The sequence below is a fragment of the Triturus cristatus genome, chromosome 9, assembly GCF_964204655.1.
Source record: "Triturus cristatus chromosome 9, aTriCri1.1, whole genome shotgun sequence".
In the NCBI taxonomy this organism is placed as follows: Eukaryota; Metazoa; Chordata; class Amphibia; order Caudata; family Salamandridae; genus Triturus; species Triturus cristatus.
In genome coordinates, this window is record NC_140592.1 from 802,609,797 (window position 1) to 802,629,409 (window position 19,613).

General features: G+C 41.5%; 1 protein-coding gene across 1 annotated transcript in view; it reads left to right on the forward strand.

Moving 5' to 3' along the window:
* Nucleotides 1-19,613, forward strand: part of LOC146798868 (nesprin-2-like) — a 1,144,883-nt gene that overhangs the window by 175,544 nt on the left and 949,726 nt on the right. Inside the window, exons 8-10 of the mRNA XM_085627789.1 lie at nucleotides 12,725-12,921; nucleotides 14,685-14,785; nucleotides 16,256-16,357. Of these exons, the coding sequence (XP_085483915.1) occupies nucleotides 12,725-12,921; nucleotides 14,685-14,785; nucleotides 16,256-16,357 (400 nt within the window). The remainder of the gene's footprint in view (nucleotides 1-12,724; nucleotides 12,922-14,684; nucleotides 14,786-16,255; nucleotides 16,358-19,613) is intronic.

Below are 19,613 nucleotides of genomic sequence, written 5' to 3' on the forward strand. Positions count from 1 at the left end.
TGTAGTTCTTGAGGTCACTCAGTTTGGCAGAGGGTTTCTTCAGCAGGGGGTTGATCTCTGCGTGTTTCCAGTCTTCAGGGAAGGTGGCGAACTCAATGGAGCAGCTGATGGTGTGGCAGAGTTTGGGGTGATGGAGGTGCCGGCTTTGTTGAAAATGTGTGGAGGGCAGGGATCAAAGGGGGCTCCAGAGTGGATGCTCTTCATGATCCTGAAGGTGTTGTCCGAGGTGAGGGTGGGCCAGTTGGACGGGGTCTGCTGGGGTCTGGAGCCATTGAATGCTGTGGTTGTGGGTGGGGTGGGTGATTCTTGAGTTTTGAAGCTGTCATAGTTCTCCTTGAGCTTGTGGTGGAAAAAGGTAGTGAGGTTGTTGCAGAGGTCTTGGGAGGGGGGATGTCTGCCGTCTCCGTGCTGGGTTTTGCGAATTCTTTGACCACAGTAAACATTTCTTATCTGTTGTGTGTCCTGGCATTGATGCATTCCTGTATGACTGTTTTCTTTGTAATTCTGATGAGGTGGTGGTGTGTGCTGACTGAGGTTCTGAAGGTTGCGTAGTCTGCCAAGCTCTTGCTGCTCCTCCTTTTCTCGAACCGTTTGCAGGTGTGCCTGGACTCCTGGAGGGTGGGAGAGGACTAACTGGCTTTCTTGGAGGGCTGATTGTCCGAGGGTTTCCTCGGGTGAGCCAGCATGTCGGCACAGTCGGAGATCTATAGGTGGAGGTTGTATGCTGTGGTGTTGTGGTCCCGGGATGTCGGTGGTGGGGTTTTGGTGAGGGAGGTGGTGAGATAGCGTTCGGTGACCTTGTTCCAGCTTCTGCGAGGATAGCGGTAGGCACAGTGGTGTACGGTGGGTCTAGTGAAGAAGTGGACGCAGTGGTGATTGACCCAATGTAGCTCATAGTTGTGGCTGACAGGGATGTTGTTGCTTGGGGAGAGGATGGGGCTGAGCATGTGTTCTGTGAGTGGGTTGTAGAGGTGACCAGTTATTTTCGTCCGATGGTGTTGGGTTGTCGGGGTTGTCCAGTTGGAAATTGAGGTCGCCAAGGAAGATGTAGTCTGTTGAAGCAAGAGCGTGGTGAGCAATGGAGTCGACTATGGCTTCGCTGAAGGGGGTGGGGTCCGGGAGGTCTGTAGACGAGGGTACAGCAGAGGGTGGTGTTCAGGTTGGTCTGGAAGTAGAGGTGTTCCATGTTGGGTGAGTAGCTGTCGGAGCTGGTTGTGAGGCAGAGGGTGTTTTTGTTTACAATGGCAATGGCCCCTTCTAGCCAGTTGGTGTGGTCCTTGTGGATGATTTTGTAGCCATCGGGGATAGTGGTTCTTATGTCCAGGTCTGAGGTGGGGTTCATCCAGGTTTCCGTGAAGAAGGCGACGTTGGATGAGATGGAGTCGAGCAGTTCCCAGAACTCCATGACTTTTTGTTTCATGGAGTGGGTGTTGAGTAGGATGCAGCTCAGGTGGTCAGATCCTGTTCTTGAGGGTTGTGCGGTAGGTGAGTCTGGTTTGTATAGTCAGGAGAAGGCACAGTTGCTGGCGTCGTATCCGTGAGAGATGCGGGGACCAGGGCCCCTGGTGCTGGGTGTGGTCCAGGTGCGGACAGGCGCAGAAGGTTTGAGCCTACCCAATGCCATCCTGGTGTTGCAACTGCTCATATAGCATTGCACATAGAGACAGGCCCTAGTTCACATGGATCTTACAATGTGTATCAAATCACTGCACACTTCAACCACTAATAGCTGTTGGGGAGATGACGGAACAGGGTTTTCTATACCTTAATCTTCGAGTACAATCATTAAATAACTCCCGCTACTGGTCATGTGGACCTTTGCACGTCGACAAAGGAGAAGTGTAACGTAGCGATCATCTACATCAAACAATAGAAGCAATACAAATAATAACAATAATTCCTATTTGTAAAGCGCGAACATATCACCCCTTAAGGTTTCAAGGAGCTGGAGGCCATTGGGGAGATTAGGTGAGCTATTGCCCAGAGTCACATGATGCTGAGCTGAGCTGCCACTGGCGCCAGGGAGCAAACCGTGAGCCCTGCACTCCAGAGTCAGCCAACACACCTCTCCCAAAAATCACTAAAGACTTTTAGTACAGGCAGTAAAGAGATTTTATATGAGTTAAAGGGGTCTATTTATACATTTCTTAAGTTTTCATTATTTATTCAATAAGAATTAGGCTTTAAATCGTCCGCATCAGAACTGAATATAATCCAATAATCAATATTTCAATATAAGAAAGAATACAACATTCGTAAGTATAGTAGATAATACTGTATTAATACAACAAGCGTGTTCCATAAAGGAATTTCCCTAATCTAAAATTAAATTATAATGGATTATAATTAGGTGTATGTTCAGCAAAACAACAGATGTTCTGATGAGTTAATACACGCATATGCATAAAACCTTTGCCCATTAGAAAAGATCTAGCTGCAAAGTATTCCATCCACTCCTGAGTCCAACGCTTTCTCTACTGTTGCACACAGTGGAGTAGGTATAGTACATTTTACCCCTTCTGAGTCCAACGCTTACCCTACTATTACCCTTCTATTGGATCGACTTGTGTGGGAATAGTACATTTAACCCCTTCCGTGTCCAATGCTTTCCCTACTGTTGCACATACTGGAATGGGAATAGTATACTTATTATTCTTGAAGGGTAAAAGATTTTTTTCAGTATTGTGTACATATTTCTTATTATTATTATGTGTTTTAGATTTTTATATTTATCTTGATTTATGTAGTTTGTAACCTATTGTTAGTAAATCAAATTTGTATGTATTGTTTACTGTTTAATGAATAATTAAATTAGAAATATTTGAAATTTTTTGCACTTTATTTGTTACATTTATTAATTATTTTTATATGTGTATGAAAAACAAATATATATATATATATACATATATATATAGCTGTTATATTGGTATATTTGAAAAACATTAGAAAATTTAAATATAGATAATAATGAATATTTTTTAAATAGTTTTATGTTATATATGTGTATATAAATATACACACATTCATATATGTGGGTATGTTTATTTAAATATGTTTGTATATATATATATATATATATAGAAATCCAAACAGCTGTCTCCCACCTCCAACCGGCGAGGAAGAAGCACACGGACACCAAATCGTGCTTCAAAGATTTTAATGTAGATCAGCACCCACACAGCACGCCCTATATATATATATGTTTACATTTTAATTAAATATATTTAATGTACATTACATTAATGTTATGCGTTAACATATTTAATATTTACAGTTGTTAACTGTATATATGAAAAACAAGATTATTGTATATCATTTTTCAATATTGGTGTGAAACAATATCTTTTTCGATATTTTAGTTGTAAAAAGTATATACACAGAAAAACAATATTTTTGCGACCGATATTCTTGACACATTATTTCTGTATCACAATATTTTTAGTTTCACTATTGTGTTAGTGGTCCGTCACAGATATGACAGATGCCCAACGAAATCAAGGATGCAATGAAAGGTTCGGTCAGCGCAAATCATTAGACCAGCAGGAGAGACTGGCCTCCGAATACTGGGTTAATAATTATAATGCATCTTGGAGGTGCTGTTGGCATCTTCGTTGCCTCAAGCTTCACAGCAGTGGTGGTGCACAAATCAAGCAGCTCATATGGTACTGTGGATAATATTTCTGACTGAGGTTCCCAGGCTGCACATTCTCAGCCGTCTGTCACATATGTGTAGAGTTTGCGACACACACACACACACACACACACACACACACACACACGCACGCACACATATATTAAAGAACAGTCCATGTCATACTGGAACAACTTATGGTCTGGTGTATTTTGAAGGTTTACCCTGAAACTTGAGAGACCTCATTCTAAGTCAGGTTTTGCTCCACAAAAATAGCTTTATTCTGTAAAAATCCAATTATCTTCATGTTCTTCAATTTGTCTCATTCGATATGTGTTATCTAGAAACTAGCGGTACAATGTGCTTTCCCACTGGTCTGTTAGTTTCTTCCTCTCTGCTGAATCAATAAAGTAAACGTTTGCTCTTCTTAGAATAACGTGATTGTTGCCATTGTGTAGCTAAGTTGCTTCTCTTTAGCTCACAGGCAGCACCGGTGCTTTTTCTCGCTTATTTGCAAAGCAGTTAATATTTAACAAAATGTCCCTACAAACCTGGAATAATCTTGCTGCTGGAGAAGGAGCAGAGGTCACACAAGAAAAATCAATTTTTTAGTGGGAGGGGACGTGTAGGAAATGGTAAAGTATAACTACCATTGGCCATCTTATTTTAGGGGGTCCCAAAGATGTGCAGCATCTCATGTAAGGGATGCTGTTGATCTCATAAGCATTTTTCTCTTCTACTGCAAGAGGGGTCTGTTTCTTTTTGGGGCGACCTTCCCTCTCTCTACTTCAAACCAAACATCAATTAAATGAAGTAAAAAGTATTATGGGCTTTTTGTAGACACATGGACTGGCATGCAATGCTTGAATTTTGGCTTCACACAACACAATAAGGGACTTTTGGGGTAGAGTCAAAAGCATGAGCAGAACGTTTGTGCAGCCTCTCTTGTACGTATGCTACCCTGCCCACCCTTCTGGTTCATGCCATTGCCAAACTGTTAAACTGGCCCAACAGTAATTGTATAATTTTCCAGGTAGACATATAGGGGTATTTGTTTAACATTTCTGTTTAAAAAAACATAATTATTTAACCCCCATCCACAAATTCAGATCTTTTTCAAAATCCTTTGGGACAGGCAACTCTTTTCCCACTCAGATATTGTCATTAGTGGGGTTGAGCTAAACATTGTGGTGAAATGTGTGAAATATGCCTGCAATGGAATTTTGTAAACAGTACGGTTTTGCCAGGGATATTGTGAAACTGCTCCACCTCATGAAATTCTGTGGAGTTGAGGAAAGCTTTGAGAATGAGTCAGTGTTTCGTGGTGGTTCATGAAACAGCACAAAAAGCTGAAACGTTCACAAAACTAAGGGGCATATTTATCAAAGTTTTTCACCATGCTTGCGCCACACAAGGTAATGCAAGGGCAACGCAAAACCCAGACGGGATTAACTTCGGGTGACCCTGAAGGTACTTGGGAAATCTGGAGTAACGCAAGGCAGCACAAAGCCGCTACCTTGCATTACTCTGCCCCTATGGAGCCGTTCCATGGTGTTTCCACACATCCACCCATAAAGTTTGGCGTATTTCCAGATTTACCATGAGTGGGAGACCTGGGAATTCGTCAAAATGCTGCACCTTCCCTGGGGAGGCGTAATCAGCGGAAATACATTTATTTCTCCTTGTTTTTTCCCCTCTTTCTATAGACGAAAATGTCTCAAAGGATTGTTTTTGAGCAGGAAGGTGTCCCTTCTTGCACTTCCATCATTATTACCACCTCTCCATTTAGCAGACTGCGCAGCAGAGACTGTGGTTGTCCATGTAGTCTGATACATTGCCGTGCTACCAATGTTGCGGTGTTCCTTACTGTGAGGTGAGGTCATTGGTGCTGCCCTAGTGTGCATCAGTAATGTGCACAGGGGGCCCACTGCTTCTCCAGCATGCACTTCTTACTATGCAGTGAGGTTTTCCCTCACCATTGGGTTTCTATAATAACATAGGACAAAGGGAAGGTGTGCTTCGTTGTGTAGTTCCTTGTCTTATTATTTTATTATATTTTCATTGTTTTCTGAATAGCACAAACTAGACGCTTCAGCAAGGACGATAAGAGCACCTGACAAGAAATTAGTGGTTGAATGCATTAATGTCAAAATGGGCTATATTATGCTGGGCAGCTAATCAGTTTGACAAGGATACTGGGGCATTAATTATGCCTGTGAAAGAAAATATTTTGAGGCATCTTTTCCAAAGAGGAAAGAATGAAAAATGCAGCATCTAGCTGAGCAGAGCATACATCCGATCTAAGGGCATTTCCAGAGAAAGATTGTATGAAAGTAAATTTCTTCCTAACACATGATACTTCTACATGTAAGAAGGATTTTGCTTCCCAAGCCCCTGCTGTCATGAGAGATTTTGCATGTATGTGCAATTTACTTTGAAGTGGAGGGGTGAAATTATCTATATGTAATTCATGCCCTCTTGGAGGTGCGATTCCAAAAAGGGACTGTTAAACACTCCCTGCATGTAATGACATTGCGTTTGCTGCAACTGATTCTTTTACATGTAGTGCAATCACTCCCTGACCCCCCCCCCCCTCCCAGTGTGCCTCCTTTACCAGGCATTGAGGTCACTGCAGCAGCTCCAGTGGGTTTATTTATTATGTAGTGAGGACACTGGTGTGTTCTTCCATGCTACATGGGGAATTGTGTACCGTGTGTGCCCCTATATGAAGTGACAAGGAAATTCCTTACCATGCAGAGGGTTAAACGTCACTCTTGTGTTCATCCTTAACACAAAATGAAGCCACTGACTCTCCAGTGGCCTTCCTAGACCTTAAAGGCAACAGCTTTCCCTCATCTGTGCTCTTAGAGTGTGTGGTCGCCACGCATTTGAGTTGAATATGCCCTCAATATGCTTCCTTGTCGTAGAACATGGTTACTTCCCCTCTAGTAAGCTTTTTTTATCAAACCATTACATCGGTGTCTCTTCTCCAATGAGTATAGTTATAAAGTAGCAGGACCCCCCGTTGCATTAACAGGAGACAGGAGAACAACGCCCTATCTACTAAGATGTGGCGCTGTTCTGCTGTGACCCTGCTCTGGCTCACGTTTGGATGCCATGCGCCAATCCAGACACCTTTAGGCCATAACACAAGAGTATCTCCATTGTGGTAAGTATCGTCCCATACAAAAACTATACTTGAAGGCATTTACGTCTTTGTGTGTGTGCTGTAAATTGCAGAACACATGCAAAAAGATAAAAACAAGAAGAAATTAAAACATTTCTCCCGGTTACACCTCTCTCAGGGAGGCACGGGATTTTGGTACAAATACCTGCCCAGAATTCTTTGTAGATGGGGATTTGCATCAAAGGCCATGCACCACCCATGAAATGCACCATTGACGCAAAGTAACACAAGGCAGTGCGTTGTGCCTCGTTATGTTACTGAGGGCTACAATCCGACACAAACTGTGTTTGATTGTAAATCCCACAGTAGACTTTGCATCAGGTTTGCAGCAAAAAAGTAATACAAACCTGACCAAAGTTAGTAAATCTGGACCATAGCATTTTATGCCTAATAGAGGAGATTTGGCAATGTCCTTGCATGGGCTTTGTAGGGAAAATATCTTCTTCAAAGGTATTCACTCCTTCCAGGAGTTATGTTGAATTTAAACTAGACAGTTATGTGTACATTATAGGCATTTTGTAATATTTGTTTTTTTAATGCCATGACTACAGCTGAAATAATTTGTATTAATTCCATGAGATAAATGATGGCATCCACCAGCATAATCTCTGAAAGCTGTTCCTCTAAACCAAGCGTCTCCGAGTAGGTCTTGACCTACTCGAAGCTCTCCAGCTACCTGTGAGTAGATCTTTTGGGTACAGCTCAACTGGATAATATAAAAACTTTGCTTGGTTGAATTGTTGAAATATTATACATGTAGCAAAATTAAAAAGCATATGCTGATGTTGGGAGAAACATGGTTGAATTTTCAAAATGTATTAAAAGCTATTATTTGCGTTGGAGAGATTTATTGCTCATATTATTACTTTCATACAAGGGGGATTGTAGTTTTGGCCAATATGCATTACCCATGTAGAGGCAGTCCAAATTGATAATGCTTTTTTACTTTACTATTGGTAACCCTGCCTAACACACTGATGTGAGCACTGCGGCCAATCTTGGATAGGATGGTCACTATGACATCACTAGTATTAGAAACTCGGTATGATTTTCATTGATTGAAGAAATGTAGCTCATATTACAGAAAACGTTGGCGACCCCTGCTCTGAACACAGTTCCTTAACCGAAGTCTGATATCATGCCCACAGCTATACTGTGAGTGCATTGAGTACAATGGCGTGCTGTATACTCCACAGGGATTTCTGCTGTTCTGGTAATGCTACTCAGAGAAAGGGCGTGGTCTCCTTCTTTGGCTATCATGTTCATGCATAGCTGTGCCGCACCTTCCTTAGGTAGTGAAAAATATTACACTTAGTGTTTTGTTTAATGCTGTGTCTGGGAATTACTCATACTGTATCAGGAATAAACTTGTTGCAGTTGCCCTGACTGTTGCAGAGATGAATAAAGCCTTTATTCTGTCATCTGTTTCTATGTAACCAACCTTGGCTGGTGGGGTTGGTGTCGTCATAGTTACCAGGCTTGTAAAGAAGAAACTGTAATTGATCTGGTGACTTAATGTGTTCTGTGTATTGTGTGATGTTCCCAGACTGAAAAGTGTTGAGGCAGCCAGGAATCAAGTGAGTTTGAAGACCATGCGGTGTGCTCTGAATCTCAGCACTTAAGCTGTAGGGAGCGCCTTCTTTTGCTAACTAAGAATGCTGTATGTCTGCAGTACTTGTGTGGCGTGAACCTATCCTAAAGGCAGCGGAGAGCTGTATATGGTCAATAGCAGATATGCAGTTTCTGAATGGTTGGAGAAGTAGCTCAGTTATGGGAGCAGAAGTGTACTGTTACTGCATTGCGATGTACTGTTCTTTACAGACATGCATGTGCAGCTCTTACCTACATTGAAGCAAGGCTGAAGAAATCCTGGTGGATACAGCAATGTTTTTCCAGATCCTGGGTGCATAGAAGTTGAATGCTCTTTTGCCTTTTTCTTTGTTTTTTACACTTCTCCAGGCTGATTATGTCATAGCTGTAAGTCTGATGAGCGCCACTGTCATAATCTTGCCTGGATGGGATAGAGTAATTCGGGAGTATCATGGTACAAGTCCATCAGTGGTGCCCAGTGCTTATGCCAGAGTTGAAGTTGAGAGGAAAGAGGCAAAGATGGGAGAGGGAAAGTCCGAAAGAGAGAAAAGACCTTTTGGGAAGTGAGAGGAATGCAGGAGAAAGAGCTGCTTATGAGAAGTACAGAAAAGAGACAGGTGCCCAGGTAAAAGATGAAGATGCAGGGAAAAGGGAAAGGGTCATGTGTGTATGGTTAATAAATGAAAAATGTGAAGAGTTAAATAATAGCTGAAAATAAATTAAGAAAGTCATCTTACACCCATCTCAAAATGTGTTGGGAGGGTTTCACCAACTCTTATTAACTGTGGGCCCCACAAATGTTATGTTATGTTATGTTAATAGCATTTATTACGCGCACAGCTGCCCCAGCTAAGGGGCGTCCTGGCGCGCGACAAGATACAACACAACCAACACAAGACCACGAGTAAAGGGAACAGATTAAAACAAGAAAGTTTTTAAGGATTTCCGGAATGACAAAAGGTCTTCAATTGTACGGAGCTGAAGCGGGAGCGAATTCCATAACGCTGCAGCCTTCGTCCGAAAAGAGCGCCCACCAGCTCGGCAAAGCCTGAACCTCGGGACTACTGCAAGCACTTGCTCCGAAGATCTTAATGAACGGGTTGGTACATAGCCGGATATAAGATTCGAAAGAATCTGGGGAGGGGATCCTTTCAAAATTTTAAAAGCCAAACATAAAACTTTAAAATGAATTCGCGACTTGATCGGCAGCCAATGCAATGCTCGAAGAGTGCTGGAGGCCGGGCAAGACCTAGGCAAGCCGACAATTGCTCTGGCAGCGGCATTTTGAACGCGTTGAAGCCGAACAATTTCTGCCTGATTGCTCCCTAACAGGAGCGAACTGGCATAGTCCAGGCGAGATAAAACTGTTGCCTGAACTACCATCTGTCTGGTAGAGGGATCAAAAAACTTAAGGACAGGCCTTAAGCCCCGAAGGACTCCAAAGCAGCACGCCGCGGTTTTCTTGGTGTGCCCCACAAAGCTGAGAGTAGAATACAGCCACACTCCCAGATTTCTCAACTCCATAACCGGAGTTGGAGCCACACCAAGTTCCGGCGGCCACCATCTGTCACCCCAGAGATCCCTACCCTTTCCGACGATCATGACCTCGGTCTTCTTTGCGTTAAACTGGAGACAGTTGGCAGTCATCCAGCTAGCCACCTCCCTTAGCCCATTCTGGAACTTGGGGGCATCCACATCGGCATCCCCACTGATGGTAACCGCCAGCTGAGTGTCGTCAGCATATGAGACCATGTACATGCCCCATTGCTTGACGACATCAGCCAGCGGTCTCACATAGAGATTGAATAAGGTGGGACTCAGTGAGGAACCTTGCGGTACTCCCAAGTCCAGAGGATGGAATTTGGACTGATAGGGAGGTGTAGCAACGCAGAAGGACCGGTCATCGAGAAAGGAACGGAACCACTGAAGGGCTAGCCCCGTAACGCCAATCTCTTCCAGGCGGTGCAGAAGGATACGGTGCGAGACCGTATCGAAGGCGGCGCTCAGATCTAGCAACACTAGCGCCGCCGTCTGTCCCTGATCCAGCACCGACCGGAGATGTTCAACCATGGCAAGAAGGGCAGTCTCCGTGCTATGCCCAGCTCGGAACCCGTTCTGGGTCACGTCCAGAATGTTAGCTTGAGTAAGATGGTCAGTAAGTGCCTGATTAACATGGGCTTCCATCAGCTTGGCCGGCCATGGGAGCAAGGAAATGGGCCGATAGTTCTCTGGTCTTAAAGCGTCCAAATTCTGTGATATACCTGCATTGAATTGCCAACTTCCTTAAGACACTCATGTAAGCACTCCTTGATAGTGGTGAAATAAACATCCTGGCTAATGAGTGTGGTGTTGTCAATATACGTGTTCAGGAGAATCTGAAGGAGCGGAAGAACCGAGCCAGAGGGTGGTGTAACATTAGAGATTAAGGGGGTTTCAGAGGATCCAAAAGGAAGCCCACATGTAAGACCCTTAAGCAAGTGCAACATTAATATTTTCCCTACTTTGAATAATACATCTAATGGCACTAAGTGATCGAAGCTGGTGATTACAACTCTCACAAAAAAGTTCCAATCACCCTTCCATCCATCTTTGGATCCACTCATGCACCCATCCAAATTCCCAGCTTTCTATATGCATCAATTCACCTTTCCATCCAACCATTCACCCATCCATCTATCCATTAATCATTTCACTCATCTATGCATCATCCATCTATTTTAATTCCATCCATTCACCCTTCCACACATTTATTCTTTCTTCTATTGATCCACCTCCTCGCGCATTCATTATCTGCTCACCAATTTCATCCTTTTGCCATTCGATCCATTGATCTGTTGATCTTTCCATATTTTCATGCATACATCCATCTACCTATCCTCCCTTTATAGCATCTACAATTTGTGCCTTCCACCCACCCTTTGATCCTTAGACTTATCCATCCATCCATCCTTGCATTCATTCTTCAAGCCATCCACCTTTTACCCATTTACTTATCCAATGTTTTAACTGTTCCATCCTTCCATCTATCATCGTTCCATCACAAATCCTATGTCATATGTTAAAAGCATATTGCAAATCACCTCAGGGTTTCATGACCTTACAAAGTTACTATGCTTCAACCTTGTTCTTCTAAATGGTCATCGAACTTCTCAATGACTTACAGTATCCTTATATTGTATGCTTGAGGATAGCAGCTTATTCGTATATCAGTGGCATAGTAGCCTTCGATGTCTGTATACAACTGGATCTAGGCTGTTTAGTAACACTGGTATGTACAGACAAAGTCATATATAATGAGACATCATTGATTTTATGTGTGATGTGATTGATCATGTCATAAAGGATGTACCAATGATGTAATCAGCAGTGCATTGGGGAGATCAGGTTACGCAGCTAACTCCACTGGGGGATAGATTTATCTTTCTTTCACGCAAAGCAGGAAGCCACCTTGCTGTGCTGTGCTTCGGTGCGTGAAAGGGAAAGACCAGGAATGTGCTGTATTTTCCATTTTACTGTGCATTCCTGTCTTTTGCTTTCGCTGACACACTTTTTGCTACCTAGCTCTAACAAAGACCTCCTTGCGTCATGATGCAAAGGGTGCCTGCCCTGTAGGCAGTATTGTTTTTGTGCAGGAAGGGACACGTCCCTGCACAAAAACAATCCTGAGAGGCATTTTCTTCCTTCTACATGTCCTGCTACATGTGCTGCATAATGCAGCCCATGTAGAAAGATGAAAAAACAAAGATAAATAAAGGTATTGCTCCTAACCTAGAGAGGAGTAGCATTTTGACTCATTCCCAGGTCTAGCACTTGTGGTAAATCTGGGATTGAGCTAAAATCCATGGGAGGGTTCGTGGGAACACCCACGCTCCACCCATGGATGCCTCCCTGCCGCAGAGTAACACAAGTAGTAATTTGTGCTTCCTTGAGTTATTTATCAAGCCAAGCATGGCCATGCAAGGTGGCTTTGCATGGCCTGACAAATCTCACTTAGGTTTTGCGTCGCACTTGCGCCCTCTTCCGTGGCTCAGTGGCGATGCAAAACCTTGATAAAATCTGGGCCCTAGAGCCTTTCCTTATTTTTATGTTTTAGATCATAACCATAAAGTTAATCGGTATCAAAGGTAAATTCTAATGCACACTGTTTTATGTATGCTGGTTGTCTACGTTTCTTTTAATCTGCCATGATTCATAGTACCTTGAAGACTCATATGGTGTTACTAGATTTCAATATTTGCATGAACATTATTTTGAAAATAATTGAAAGTGGGAAAGCCTAGCTGATTGTAATATCTCCTTTGAATATCATTGTGCAGGGACAGTTCTCTCAGTGTGTCAGATTTTACATCGAGCTGGAAGAATGGGCGTGCCTTCTTGGCAATGATCAATGCACTCAGACCTGATCTAATAGATATGGAGAGAGTTACATCGAGATCTAACCTAGAGAATCTCCAGGAAGCCTTCAGGATTGCAGAGTCTGAACTGAAAATACCTAGACTTCTGGAACCTGAGGGTAAGGCATATATTTGTGTAAACATTTACTGTTGCAGAAAATCGTGTTGTATCCAAAATGTCATTTAAGTTTTACAGGGATTCATTTTTCAAAGATATAGCTTTTGTGTGAACACAAGTTTGGAAATATTTGCTCCCATGTAGTATTAAATTATGGTCTTAATATGATCAGTTTGAATAATCCTTGCCAAGTTGTCTTCCACATAGATGGTGGGTAAGTGCACAAAAAATTGAATTCTCCTGAACATGTAAGTAAAAAAGAGAAAAGAGATGTGTATAACATTTCATATGACAAGGCTAGAGCCGTAGTGTTGGAAAAAAATAAGAAAACAACATGGTGATGGTAATGAGAAAATGCCTTGGGTGCTGTTAGGGGATGTTGCATGCAATATGTAACAGAGACCCCTTACTCTACCTGTAGCTAAATGACAAGCTGAACATTGCAAGCACGAGGTAAGGCACAAAGAACATAAACCAGGCACATAAAGAAGAAATCATTTTAAAAAGTCCTAATAAACCAGGGAGCAATTAACCATAAGCAAAATGTGGCAAGTAAAATAACAGACACGTCGAATCTGCCCAATTCAAGCATGCTGTGATACTAAAACAGTGAGCAAGACAAACAACTAATTTCTACACAAAGTATGACTCACATCTCATTACCTGAACATCACAATTTGTATACAATCCATATTTGTTTTTTGTGATAGGGCTCTTTATTTGCATGAATACTTTCTGAGATTGCTACTGAAAAAATCAGGGGAACACCTTATGCTCAGATATCTCAAACAAGCCGTGTAATAAAAACACAGGTAAGGGCACACCACAGATCTCCTGCTCGGTCAGAAAATTGTCCAATCTGAAGTGGCAAATGTTCTACCTGAGAGGAAGATCATCATAAGTGACAAAAGTCGAAATCTGGAACAATTTTCCCGAAGCCCTGAGGCTATTAATAGAACTTCATCAACTTTAAGCATATGATATAAATGGATCTGCTTAAGCTGCAGGCATAATTAGCAAGAACATTTCAGCAGCCGCAAACAAAAGTCATGCAGATTCATGCCCTGCAACATGATTTTCTGGATCTACCTTAACTATAAAATGTATATAACCTTTTCTTCTTTCCTAACATAAATGTCAGTCTTGCTGTATGCATTTCTTCAGAATTTTGATCACTCAGTAGATTGACACTAGAGCAGCCCTGATCAAGGTGCCTGACCGTTCACCTTGGTAGAGATGTAGTGTATGCGGCTTCAGCCTCTGTGATGCAGGGTCCCACAATTCAGGTTTTACTTCTAAGCTCAAGTTCTTCATATATGTATTAAGTGGCATGATGAAGCCCTCAAAACTCGTAGTCAGGGCTTTACACAGCATGATATATTTACTACTTTTGTGAATATTATTAGTAAAACACTGCTGAACACCACCTGTCCAGTACTGCTCTGTAAGTAGGAGAACATAGATCTTTAAATTCAAATTTCTTCAAACAGGGGACCCAAAATATTCCTTATGCAGGGCCCCTATAATTCTTAAGATGACTCTGTCTTCATGAAAGGAATACATCAAAACCTATGAAAAGGCTGTTTGATATAATGGTTTAGATATCCCCTTTGGACTATCTAACAATGACGTGTGTTACACTCCCTTGTGAAAATCTTAAAAGTTACAATGTAAATGAGTGGTGTCACCAATAGAACCACTGTGTTCCTACGTGAGCAGTCTCTCATAATCTCTTTGACTCTCTTGGTATGATTCCTTATACAGATGTGGATGTGGAAAATCCAGATGAAAAATCAATCATGACGTATGTGGCACAGTTCCTGGAATATTCCAAAGATGCACCTACACCCAAAACAAACTTGCAGGTATTTCGTTGTTGCTAACATTTATTCCTTTCAATAATAAAATGTGACTAGGGTAAAAACAAAGTAAAATAATTTGCGATATGTTTGTGAGAGACTGAACTCCTAAAGTAAGCTTTGGAAACTAGAGTTCCAGTTATTCTTATCTACCGATTATTTATGTATTTTATGGACTCTAAGAAAAAAGTGATGACAGTTTTTCCACAAAATGAGCCTTTGTCACTATCAAGAGCTACACCTTCTATTTTTTTAATTTTTTGTTAGTCACTGTTATTACGGCTGATCAAGACCTCAAGACTAAAACGGTCAAAAATGCCTTTTCAATATAAACACTCACGTTGGAAAAAATATGTGAATTGTACGGCGTTAAAAAACAAAAAGAGAAATGTTTCTGTTTTTACGTCGGAGACACATAGTTTGCTTGCATTTGCCTGTAACATGAAATTCAGTATTTAGGTGAAATTGCCAATGGAATTTTGTCACTATTATGTTAGGATGAAAATTCCCACTCATTCCCGGAAGTTTTATTTTTCAAGCTAATTTGCTTTTCTCATGGAATTCATCATAGGACCCATTTCTTTTCCACTCAATATTTACTTAAAAAGTTAACATTGTGTTTTTATCAGGATGTTTGGGGCTTCATTCAATAAGTTGTCCTTTACTAGGTGAACATTTACTAGCCATGCTCTAACTTGTAATGTCTGGGTTGCATTCAATCAGTGAATCCAGAGCTGTTCTAAACTGGTCTTCATAGCATAAGGCAAACAAGTCATTCATGCACCCATTTTTTTGTGTATAGCGTTCTGGGGTCTGGTACGTAGAGTGGCCTTTAAGTAGCCAATGTGGATAAGCGAAGATGCAAAGGACAAATGACATAATAATAGGTGTAGGATAAAGGGCTACAGATTGTGATTGTTTCACAATCAGAAAGATGCCAGATGCAGTATATAAGTTTTTGGGAATGACCATGGCCCCTATCACCATGGAACACCTACCTATGCCTGTGTGAAATGGTGGGCAGGGATGTACAATGATCATTTGCAGTAGCCTAACTGTGGAAAATGGTCTCTAATATTTGCAGTGAATTTTGCTTTGGGTCAGACAGCCACCTCCACTTCTAACCTTTATCCTGTTGAAACATCATTAGCACCGAGGTTCCAATCTTTGAAGCATAAAATATGAAATGTATTGCTACCAACATGATTTTTCAGCTGCCTGTTGTTTTTTCTGTGTCATTGAGAATGTACTCCTTTAGAAGGCAGATGCTCAGAATTTTGTGCAGCTTGTTTGACCACCGATAACCATGGTACTACACAGATCGATTCACCTACGTAGACAACTTCCCGTCAGTTTTTCTGATAGCCTCCGATGACTACAATATTGAATAAGCAACACATGATTTGGGAGTAAAAATATGTACGTAATTGTGCTTCAAACCTCTCAAAACTAATGTATGATGTTATTCATTTTTAGGACGACCTGATGAAGACCATCAAGTGGCTGACTATAGAAGAGGCTACACTGAAAGAATTGTTCATTGCTACAGAACATAAAAGCTATTACAAGCGATATCAAGTAAGCTAGGTGCATTTTGGGAAAATGTTATGAACAATATTAATAAAGTCGTCATTGTTTCTATCATATTTATATTAGATGAGGCTGAACCTAGCAGACCCATAATGTTGAACTCTTGCTTGCAAAAAGGGATGAACACAAAGATGGTTATACAAAGAGAATTGGACACGTGAACTAGTAACCCTGGCTGCAAAAACTGCTTGCAATTTGGAGCAAATATTTTTGTGACCAATTGGGATTTTTGCGAACCGACCTATATTCCAATAGGTCAGTTTCTAATATTCCAAATCAGTGTGGGCCGCAAGCCAACCTACATCATTAATATTCATGAGCAAGGTCACATATTGTGACTCATTCCATTGGTGCATATAACAGGGGTGGTGGTCAGCATGAGTCAGCTGACCACCATGTCTGCGATTGCCTTTAAATAAAAACGCAGCCCATTTTACTAAAGGAAAGAGGGATGCTTTTAAAACAAAAGATTTCTTTTTTGAAACGTTTCTTTGAGAGTTGGAGTTTGTTCCCTGGACCACTGCCTAATCCCATTGAAACCTTTTCCTAACATTCACAAAGAGGAAGAGGGATACAAGGGGTACCCCTTACCTTTTGCAAATGAGTTACCACCAGAACTTGGGAGTTGGCAACTTTCAATGTTTGCGGCCGAAATTCCTATTATCTTTAGGCCGGGTTAATTGAGATACCTGTGGAGTTAAAGAGAACCAGTCATCATTTCGATAACAGTGCGATCAACCTATTACAATGTGATTCATCCCATTTTAGTGATAATTGTGTCAAAGTTGTGCTAAAAGAACCTATAATCGTGATGAAAGTGTGAACACATACCTACATATAGAGAAAAAGTAATGCAGGGGCTCTGACATAATTACGTAGCAGACCCTTGCACTGAAGTGTTCTCTCCTGTGAACTGTAGGTCAAATTCAAGTAGGCTCATAAAGCCCGATTCCACGCAGCGCCTTTATAGTTAACCTCAATATCAATTGATCAATTTATTTTCAACCATTCCTTTTCAGGATGTCCTCACTGACCCCCAACTATCCTTGTTTTGTAAGCTTAATGTGTGAATTGTAATATAACTAATGTATTATCATAGTGTTGCTGAATTTCTCACCATTCACCCTTACCAGCTTTCATTGCTTCCACCTGCTGACTATGTCATTTTGTATTACCGTGTAAATATGTACAGGCTTCTCATTGGATAAATAGAATCAGGAAACTAACTTATCGGTGCTTAATTGAACTTTGCCTGTGAAAGGTCCAAATTTCTTAGGAGCACAATAATTACTGCAGGAAATATGAAATAGTCTCTACAATGACAGTTCATCACTCTGACCCATATTCCACTGTGCTGCATGAACTGAAGGAATGGCTCATACCTTGTGGCCCAATGTATAAGTAAAGAGCAAAGTGTCAATGATTGTCACTGACAGTGTCACTGAACCACTGCAGGTTACTCAATTTTTCTGAATAGTCTGTCAGTTGTAGTTCTAGAAATGTTTTACTCTTTTTACAGTGCTCTAGTAGAGGTGCATCAGAGTCTTTTCAAGCCCATAGCGACATTACATAACTGTAATTCAGAGTTGGTTCATTCTGACGGTAAACCTTCTATAGTGCCTTCAGTTTGTCTTCCAAGTGCCCAACATTTTATAGGACTCTAGGTGTGGGGGATTGTGTATTGCTTAAGCCCCTTATATATCTTCACAGGATTAACCTTTCCCCGGGGTCAATGCACCAGGTATGAAAGAAAGGGATGGTGCCTCCAAACTCAAACCTGCCATACAAGAACGAGTCTTGTAAAAAGAGATATAAGGATGACTTCGGATTGCAGTGATCTGATATGTGAGATAAATGCCCCCATTGCTGTGTATTATAAGTATATCACAAGCCAAAGAGGAGTTCCATGACCATACAGAGGAAAGAGGCAGAAGGCTGAGTTCAAAGTATAAGGTCATAGAACTCTGAAGTGACTTACAATAAATTAATCTTCTAATATACAGCAGAGAGTATTTTATTCCTTATAATACATAGTCACACCATCATCCATCCCACAAACCACTTGGTGTATTGCTGTTTTATTGCAGACAAGAAGAACACATCTAATTCCTGTTTTCCTCGTTTTAGATATAGCTAACATTATGCTCAGTGACATACCTTTCACTGCTGGCTCTAGCAGCAGGCACTGTGAGTTACAACTCAACCGTAATACCTTATTACAGTTGTGTAACTACATAATTTCTTTATTACAGGTGACTAGAGGTGTCATGAGTTGACTGTAATAAAGAAATTAAGACAGGCTGTTATATAGGGATCACAGGCTCCCATCTATTCTAAAAATATAAAACATGGTTTTAGTGGTGTCACCTAGATGGCTACACAGACCCTAATGAACCTCTACAGAGGCTTAGAAGAGTAGCCTTGTTTTTTACCAGTGTTTGGAAGTATTCTCATCCTTGTAAAAACCATAGCAGAACTTGATAATACCCAAGTAAGTTACTGTAGCAGTCTGACTTTTCACATACTTTCCGCAATTTCTTTCATCATTAGTCTTCATTGACAATTGGGGAATGTAATGGCATCTCCTTCCAAATATCGGGAGTAAAGTTGTCAGAGGCTACTAGCTTACCACATATGTTTTTTAGATGGACATAAGCATTATTACAGAGGTCTAATTTGTTAATAATGAAATATTGCACACCCAGAGTTGCTGCCCTGATCTAAGTGATCAAAATAATCCATGTGTACTCTCCATGCTGACCATCACAGATGTTGTATTTATCAAACAATGAGCTGGTCAGGTGGGAAATGGAAAGTTAATGAAGCTTGTGAAGTTAAAAAAAAAAAAGGAAAAGCAGCTTTAGCGGCATTGTGCCACAGCAGGAAACATTCTCCTATCTAAGCCCTCACGCTAGCGCACCCATGACATTTCCGCTGCCCAACCTCTACTCACATTTTCCCTGCAAAATGTTATGGGCAAAGTCCCTTTGTGTGAGCCCCTACCCTGCACATAATCCCAAGAGACTAACCAATCTACCCATGAACAAGACCCCACCCGATACTCTGCGCTATCCCGCTATACATCTAATCTGTATTTCCAGTCACATGATGTCCCCCCCTATCTGAGTAGGACATCCTTGGGCTAGGAAACAGGCTGGTGCGAGGGCCGCGGATAGAGAAGCTTGTGTCAAAGCCGAAAAACTTTGCCCGCCTTTGACAAAATGAAGCTTCTGACTTGGCCCAA